The sequence below is a fragment of the Grammomys surdaster genome, unplaced genomic scaffold, assembly GCF_004785775.1.
Source record: "Grammomys surdaster isolate TR1022 unplaced genomic scaffold, NIH_TR_1.0 125852, whole genome shotgun sequence".
Classification (NCBI taxonomy): domain Eukaryota; kingdom Metazoa; phylum Chordata; class Mammalia; order Rodentia; family Muridae; genus Grammomys; species Grammomys surdaster.
Window position 1 is genome coordinate 3,081,052 of NW_021620678.1, and position 9,425 is coordinate 3,090,476.

Sequence of the window (9,425 nt, forward strand, 5' to 3'; positions counted from 1 at the left end):
AACCAGAAACAAAATAAACACTGGGATTAGGATATTAGATCACAGAGAAATAGATTCTACAGCTGAGTTGAATTTACCCACTGACCTGAGTCCTTGTTATATGCTGGAGCTTCTTTTAGGTATATGCCCAGGAGTGGTATAGCTGGCTGGGCCTTCATGCCTTTTGAGATGCTTCTGGGCATGAGTGGAAACTCCCTTAATGGCCTTCTAAAGGCATTCCATTAAGGCAGACAAAGTACAGTTTAGGGGCTATTTCGTTCAAATTAGGGAGAAGCTTCCCAAACACTGGTGGATAGAAGTTCTAAACCATGTGGTCAACAAGAAGGCTGGGGAAATCCTGCAGCGGTAAGAGCACAGTGCCACTTGAACTGATCCCTAACACCAGAAAGAGGGAAAAAGCAATGGAAACTGCACCTGAGCGGCCCCAGCACCAAGGGCCTGGGGTAGAAGGACCAGGTGGCTTAAGAGCAAAGCACCTGGAAACCTACCAGGATCAGCTTTATCCCTGTCTGGTCTTGCTCTCCTGAGGTGCTCACCAAGCCCACCCAAGTTCCTTCCTTTGTGCATCCTGTGGCTTGTAACAGATCCTGTTCTGTCTTTTATTCCATTCTCAGGGAAGAGGCTGTCTTAACTGTACATGGTACATCATATATGACCATGAAAACTTTTTTCTTAGACCCAAACCAAAATTTATTTCTTGTCATGACTTTGTTACTAAATTGGAGTATAAACAAGGCCAAGTACACAGATTCCCAGCACCCAAATCTATGGCACTAAAGACCTACTGAACACAGAAATAGCCACCCTGAAAATTCTCACATCACTAGGCAGAAATGAACTGACCCACATAGATAGGTATGTCTGAATTTTCTAATTTGGATAATTTACTTACAAGATATTTGTTGGGACTGGTGAAATGACTCAGTTGCTCTTGAAAAGGGTCTAGGTTTGATTCCTAGCACCTAGACAGTAGTTCATATCCATCCAAAACTCCAGGGGATCTGATGCCCTTAACTCTGCAGGTACCAAGCATGCACCCAATACACATACATATATGCAAACAAAACATTCATACACAAAATCTTACAATTTTTAAGAAAGGAAACATACCCTTCAATATGTATGTATGTATATGCATGTATATATGTGTATATATGTGTATATATATACACACACTGCATGAAACAAATCAAAGTTCTTCTAATAAATCAATTTAATCTTATTTTCCTTACCATTATTGTATGACATCTCTTTGAAATCGGTATTAGAAAACTCAGGTCTGGTCATTTACACGTGAAATGTCAGGTCTCTGAGGCTAAGACAGGAGGGTACTCAACAATTTTCAGGCCAGCTAATGAGTCAGACAAAAAAAGAGATTTGGACAGGAAGAAAAAAACTAGAACTAAAATGGACTCATTCACTCTCAGGAGTCCCGAGTTCTTTCTAGTCATCAGCCCCACAGCCTCTATGATAGTTTCAGTCACCAAAACCTAGATGACTAAAAGTAGACTCTCAAAGTTAACAGGGAAGATAACCAACTTCCAGGAAACACACATCAACTTTATTAGAATAAAAGAAACTTCCAATTTATAAGAAAAATAACATGAACCCAGCACTACTTGGTAGGTGTCAGGTCCCATTACTGTTCTGATGGCACCTGGCCACACTGAGGGTCACAGGATAACCTCATCATAGCTGCTGCAAGACCACACTTCTGACATGACAGTTTCATCATCAGGGCTGCACAGACTTGTTTTGAAGCTTTTGAGTAGAAAGATCAATGTGGAGAGCAGAGCCTTGCTTTTCCAACTAAAAACAAAAAGGAAACTAAGGACTAAGCGGGCGACATCTCCTCCAGGCTGCTAGAGCATTCTATGGGCACTTGATTCCAGATTCCACCTCAGGAACATGGGGAGGGAAAGGAGTGGCAGGGGGCCAGGACACTAGCACTAGCAGGCTGCTCTGGTGACACTCAGCTCCCCCGTTCCCTTTCTGCTGGTGGTAGTAGGCGTCTTTTCTGGCAGCAGCAGCAGCAGCTTGATGGGGGAGGAAAGGAGCCACCCACCCATCACCTCTTCTTGAAGCCGTATTTTTTGCGTTCATAGAATAAGTCTGTCTTAGAGCTCCCCAAATTGACAATCTTTGGGCAACCGTCTCTCTGAAAAACAGAATAGAGTTGTTAAGTTCTTAAAATTGTCTCAAGAGATTGAAGATGAAACCTAGCCCAGGAGTAGGAGAAGCATACCTCTTCACCTCAGTGCCCTAAGCTCCAGAGTTAACTGCTTGGCCCCCAACATCTCCCTCAAACCAAAAAGAAAAAAGACCCAATGCCTCTGCCTCCTGAGTGTTGGGATCAAAGGTGTCCACATCCTGGCTCTTTTATGAGTTTTCAAAGACCATTTTTTTAATTAAAAAATGTTTACATTTATTTAGAATGTGTGTGCATATGCATGCTATGGTGCGTGCAAGGAGCTCAGAGGACATGTGGGTTCTGGGGACGGAACTCAGGGTCAGGTTAATAGTAAAGGCCTATATTCACTGGGCCATCTTGTCAGCTCCTTAAAGACCATTTTATAGCTTTTGGGTTAAAGGTTTATTCAACTTTCCAGTTATCTGAAATAAAATAAACCAGGTAAAAACAGTAGAAATAGCAAGACAAGAAAGGGAAAAGATGTTTTTCAGTCTGAGAAATGACAGTGAAATGGCTGGAGGAAGTGAAATGCACACACTAAGCCTGGCGACATCAGGACAACCACACTGCCTTCTATCTCATTTAACATTCTACCAGGATTACAATCATGTGCAACTTCAAGTTGACTCTTAGCAACAGTATCTTATTCCTTAGTACTTCATTCCTCATTAGAGAAACCGGGGTGCTGAAGAGCTGGCTCAGAAGGTTAGGTGCTAATCTAGAGGACCCGGGATGGGTTGTGCTCAGCTACCATACTTCAAAATAAATAAAAAATACTTTTAAAACTCTGCAAATGCTATTTATTTTCTTACTGTCTGCCTGCCTGGATTGGGATCAATGCAATCTGTTTGCTGTCACATCATGAGAACATACAAGTCAGTCCTCTAGTACTAAGGCCTGAAGACACTGGTCTCCTGGTAGACTTCCTGTATTGTGAGATACAGTATCCCAGACTGGTTTTATTTTATTTTTGGTTTTTCAAGACAGTTTCTCTGTGTAGCCCTGGCTGCCTTGGAACTCACTCTGTATACCAGGCTAGCTTCAAACTCAAGAGGTCTGTCTGCCTCTGCCTCCTGAGTGTTGGGATTAAAGGTGTGCACCACCTGGCCCCAGACTCAGTTTTAAACTGGCAATTCTCCCCCTCAGCATACCAAGTGCTAGAATTACAGGCATGCATCACCATGCCCGACTCTTGAGTCCTGATTATTTTTGAGGTTTTGAAAAACTCAGCTAAGATTACTGACCTAATTAATTACCTTATAAATTATAAAAGCTGCAGAAGAGATGAACAATAAGGGGAATGGCTTCTGCCATAGGACGATTTCTGCACAGGAAAAAGCCCGGGCACTTCATCTACATGATCATCTGTCAGTAAGGATGAGAGGCTGGATCATGTCACAGTACTGCTTTGTGTTCCTTGGAAACTAGTGCCGAGTAATTGTGAGCTTGGGCTCAAGTATCCTCAGAATGTTCCCATATAATGCCAAGTAGGTCTAAAATAATTCTCAGAGACAGGTATCCAAAGGTATCAGATCACATGATGGATGCAGACAAGTCAGATGGCAATTAACATTTAGTAATTATTCTCTGGTTCCACGCTTAAGCCAGACACAGACTCTAGCTGTATCTGTGAAAGCTCAAGAAAGTGTGGTCTCTATCTACGTAAACGCTTTAGCTTTAAGAACTGTGTGAACCTTTTCTTCCCATGACACTAAGCACACCCCAGTTCCTAAGTACCAAAGGTACAAAGTGGAGAGGCCTGTCTCCCAGGAACACCTTCTAGGGGCAGTACCAAAAACGGAGTATCATCCTTGAACTACAAAATTAGGCCCTGTTACCCACACCTGAGAAAAGGAGAGGTAGAAGACAGATCCATGGACTCCGTAGAAGACAGAATATGATCAGTCTAGTTCTAGTTGTCACAGGTAATTGGAAAGAGAGTTTGGGGCAGGAGAGGGTTCAACCTAACTGAAGTTGTGATTTCACTACTTTCTCCTTTCCCCAAACAATGTAGATTCAACACCATAAACTGGTTTTCGGCTGGTCTAACATTCCATCCCGGGTCAGGCTGCCCCTCTCACTTTCTGACACTGACAGGGAAAAACAGCAAGCAGGTAAGAGCTTACTGCAGCTTTGGGCTGTTAAGATGGCTCAGTGGGCCAAAGCACTTGCCAGTGAGGGAAGAGAAACTCCAGGCAAGTTGTCCTCTTGATACCACATGCCCACGCACAGGTAAACAGATGTAACAAACAAATTAAAACACTGAAGCCTCGAGACCACCAAGAAAGCAAACCACTCCCAACAGGTTTATTCTGTGGTATAAAAATGTCTACAGAGAATAAGAGAAGCCTGACATTCACCCACGGAGAAAAAGCTCCCAACTGGGAGCCCTAGCTAAACGTGGCTTCCCAGGCAAGTTCTGCTGGATGTGGTGAGGCCCGATTTGAGGATGTGTATGTGTTGCTATCTATCTCCTGCTTGCTAGTTACTCCCTTACTTCTCTTTATTACATCATTACAGTCACTCACAACAGAGCGAGCAACTATCAGACATCATCACCCTTTGTACCACACACAACGCCTCCTCACCCAAGTCCCATCTGGCTTCTGGTACTAGCAGGAAGCAGCATCCGAATGTCGAGTGCTGAGGTCTAGTTCACTTGAACATGAGCACACACCAAGGACTTAGGAAAGGACAACATGGTATAATGTGGACACAAGGTTTATTCAGACAGCCTGAGACAGGTTAGAAAACCAATAACCTCTGCTTACATAGTGTGAGGGACAAGGAAGCGACATCAACAAGCTACCTACACTGTTCATGGGAGGATGAAGAGCTACATTCTGCTTTCTTTCTTTCTTTCTTTCTTTCTTTTCCTTCCTTCCTTCCTTCCTTCCTTCCTTCCTTCCTTCCTTCCTTCCTTCCTTCCTTCCTTTTTGGAGACAGGGTTTCTCTGTGTAGCCCTGACTGTCCTGGAATCTGACTTTGAAGTCACAGGATTTGCCTGCCACTGCCTCCTGGGTACTGGAATTAAAAGCATGTACCACCATGGTCAGCTGCCTTATTTTTGCTTGGGTACTCCAGCATCTTTAATTAGTTGAGTCAGACTACATTCAGACTATATTCTACTTATTTTTATTCTGTCACAAGACAAACAATGACTTGTTGCTAGTACTGTTGTTCTAAGAACAGGGTTAAGCTCACTTACAGCCTTATCTACAAACCCCTTCACTGAACCCTGCTCAGGGAATATACATTTCCTCTCCACATCACAGTGAAGAAACAAAACATAAGGCCAGCAACCAGTTCACCACATGACACCATTCTTTTCACTTAAGGCTGGTATCAACTCTAACTATCCCTATCTCAGCTGGGCCACCATATCTACCTAAACTGTCCTTTATCACAGTAGGTTTAAGAGAACCAAGCTGGGCAAGTAATCCTATTATCTAAGAAGCTGGCTGAGGCAGGAGGACTGCTGTGAGTTTGAGGCCACCCTGAACTACATAATGAGCACTAGACTAGCCTAGGCCACAGAGCAAGACCACCTCAGCAGCTGCCACACCCCACATCCCTGGCCAAACAGAACTATATTTGGGTAGGTGTGCTGGTACAAATCTGTAATCTCTGCACTCAGAAAGCTGAGGCAGGAGGATCTTTAGTTCCAGGCCATTCTGAGACACACTGACACCTATATCTATAAGAAAAAGAGGAAGTCAGGGTCAGGCAGAACCACGGAGTGGCTACTACACACCACCTATGTACTTGTTAGCATACAAACATAGGATCTTATATGTGGCTAAGAACAAAACTGAGCTGACAGAATGACAACTCAGCAGGGACCCTGGCTAACTTTATGTCAGCCCGACGCACACTAGGGCCATTTTAAAAGAGGAAAGCTCAACTGAGAAAAGCCTACTAGGTCTATCAGACCTTGAGGTCTACCAGAGGTGCATTTTCTTAGTGACAGATATGGAAGAGCCCAGCCCACTGTGGGTAGTGCTACTCATGGGCTGGTGGTACTGGAAGCTACAAGAAAGCAGGCTGACCAAACTGTAAGGGAAAAAGCCAGTAAGCAGTGATCCTCCATGGCTTTTCCATCAGTTCCTGCCTCAACTTCCCTTGATGATAGACTGTTACCTGGAGGGGTAGAAGTAAACCTTTTCCTTCCCTCGAGCTGCTTCTATTCGAGGGTAGCATCCATAAGAAACCTAACCGAGACAGCAGGTAAACGTACTCGCCAAGGCTAGCAGTCTGTATTCAACCAGGACCAGGGTATAGAGGGACAACTGACCTCCACAGGCTGGCCCCTGACGGCCACACATGCACATGCCCTACTCCCATGCACAGGAGACATCAAAGGAACACGGAGAGGGTCTCCTAACTTGATACTGACAAAGACTTGCTTCTTTTCTCTTCCGCCCATGATAGAGAATAACTACTCCGTTGTAGACCACACCCAGTTTGGCTCACAGGCTTTGAGAAATTACCTAGCTAGCTAGCTAAACACTGCAATCTCCACAGACCAGGTCAGAAGAGATGGCTGTGGGCGGCAAAATGGTGCAAAGGAAAAGGAAGACGACCAGGTAGGAAACTCAGCCCACACTCACATCCTTCTCCTGAATGGTGCACTCTTTACAATAGTAGGCATCAGAGACTCCGGGACCTCCACAGATCACACAGCGGCCCTGGTAAGATCCATAGTTACACTCATCACAGATGCGAACCAGGGTGCAGGGACGCACATAGGAATCACAGATCACACATTTGCCATCACCTGTAGAGAGGGGAGAACTGAGTTATACTCAATAGCGATTACTTCCCTAAGATCTTTCCTCTGCCCTATGTGGGAAATAACTAGTTTCCTTTTGACAGTGACTTTAGTACCTCCTTCTATCTGGACCGCATAAGCCTTATCCTGTATCTACCTCAATTCATGCATGCAAAGAGTTTGGAAGATTGTCTGGGAGCCTTTAAGTCTATGTAATTACTGTCAACATACTGCATGTCCTTTTGGCACACATATTGGGCTGGGAAGGTCCCCACTACTTTAACAAATTTTACTGTCCAAAAGTAGAAATTTTTTTCCCCAAAAAACCTAAGTATGAAGTATTAAAAACTGCAAGCATAAGTGGGAGGATGGTGGGGGAGTCTTTGGTTGCAGCCAGGTATTCAGTGTCCTCTGAAGCCTGGAATATCTATTTAAGGCTTCTCTGCTGTTCCTCTAGAATTGATGGCTCTTCAACGAGTAGAGGAGGCAAGGTGTGAGAGGGTGTGTTCGGCTTACATTTTTCACACAGTCTTCCGATAGCTGCAAGATCAAACACAGTAAAACATACTGTTAAAATTAAGGTTGTGATGTAGCAAGAAAGATTTTTGTCAGGCTGAGTATAGAAGACGGGGAAGGTAGCAATGATTACAGTGTGCCATACAGGATTGCTGTCATAGTCACCTTTCCTCCCTCACCACTGTCCCTCACCCCCTACTTTTTTGAGACAGAATCCCACTGTGTAGCTTGAGTTACCCTGGAACTTCTTTTAAGCTCTGGCCAGTGTCGAACTCGCAGCAATCTTCCAGCCTTCTACCTCCCAGCCTATGCTCCTAAATTTTGCTTTACATGAAAGTCATGTCAAAAAAAAAAAAAAAGCTGTCTGGAACCCTCCAGAATCCAAAGCAATCTTGTACGGCTTCTGCAAACCTGGCACAGACGCTCCCGCCAGCCTTAGGCTCCCAGATGCGCGCTCCTGCCCTCTTCTAAGAAGCCACAACCGGGTGAGCGCTTCTAGAATACCCAGGGACCGTAAGGCGCGAAACGTGGAGCCTCCAAACCAAACCCTAAAGAGGAGGTGAAAGTCCCTAGTCCCCCACTTTCTAATACCATCCCACTCAAACAAAAGAGAGCAGCCCTCTAACTCACCCACACCTGCCTGCTTGCGGCAGAAAATCAAATCTGGATGATGTTTAGCCATAACTCTTTTCCAAGCCGGCGGCCGGAAGCTTTGAGAACTTCCGCCCGACCTTTAACCTACACCGTTTCTACTTCCACATCTCTGTGATTGGCTTTGCAGCTGTCCGTCAGCCTTTGTCCTCGAGGGCACCAAATCTCGCTAGTTCTCGCGAGAGTTTCCTCGCCAGGTCCTTGCAAGGTGCACCAAAGGTTTTGAATAAAATTCTTTTTTCTTCCAGATTTGAACTCATAAACTGAAGTTTGTTCTTGGATAAACATTCTACATATGTTGCTTTTTGTGTTGAGGTTTGAGGCCAGGGCTTCTTTCATGCTTTCGCGAAGTATGTGGGTTTGGGGTGTTCTCTTTTATGGAATGAAGGATGTCCTTGAACTCCTGACTCCCCCCCCCCCACCTCCCAGCTTCCACACCCAAGTGTAAAGGTGACAGGGTTGCGCCGGACGCCAAGCTGGCAGTTTCTCTGCAGCTTTCCCTTCCACGCCCGGTTCTCGTCATGTAAGCCCCGCCCACTGCGCTCTCTGGACTCTGGCTCAGGGAGGAAGGCCCTACCGTCACAGTGACGCGCTCAATAAGCCACGCCCCTTTCAATACTTTAAGAGAGCCATCTGTCACGTCACTTTCATGCGACCTCATCTTTGTCAGTGCACAAAATGGCGCCTTACAGCCTTCTGGTCACCCGGTTGCAGGTAAGCGAGCTCAGAGATGTGGGTTCACGGGGGCGGGGAGCCTCCTGCCTTGCCTGCGGCTGTAGGCGAGGCCAGGCGAGGCGGGCTCGACCCGCGGCTGACTCTTCGTGCACCTGTCGCGGTTGCAGGCCCGGCGCCCTTGTCCGTTCCTACGTCGTCCTAGGTCAAGGCGTCCCTGGCACAGTCAGTTCCCAGTCCCTGTCCCCGCCCGCCAGGAAGCTTGAGTCTAAGCAGCTGCAGCCTGGTCAAGGGTGGAGGCACTTCTTTTTTTCCGAGGGCAGAATTCCTGTTCCCTCAGGGTAGTTTTATATTCCTCAAGGTGAAGACAAGGTGATTGGGGGGCTCGGTAGTTATGGGTTCCTCTAAGCCAGGTGCTTGAAGCCTTCACTTCCCATCAGTAGCAGAGACTTGTCGCCTTATGTATCCGTGGTTGTCGGGCCTCGAGTCTGCAGAAGCTATATCCAGTACTACCCTTTGAGGACACTCGGGGTCATAGGTGCAAGAAGGAGTGTTCTGGGCCCCACCATAATAAATAGTTGCGATAACAGTGCTTTCTCACCTTTGGACCAGATGTCTGTTTAC

General features: G+C 45.8%; 1 protein-coding gene across 1 annotated transcript; it reads right to left on the reverse strand.

The window, feature by feature from the left end:
- Nucleotides 1–1,539: 1,539 nt before the first annotated feature.
- On the reverse strand, nt 1,540–8,194 carry Phf5a (PHD finger protein 5A). Its single transcript, XM_028790014.1, has 4 exons — nt 8,109–8,194; nt 7,479–7,502; nt 6,802–6,968; nt 1,540–2,158 (listed from the first exon to the last, which is right to left on the reverse strand). Exons 1-4 carry the CDS (start codon nt 8,158–8,160, stop codon nt 2,069–2,071), a joined length of 333 nt encoding a protein of 110 aa, XP_028645847.1. The 5' UTR covers nt 8,161–8,194; the 3' UTR covers nt 1,540–2,068.
- Nucleotides 8,195–9,425: the final 1,231 nt, after the last annotated feature.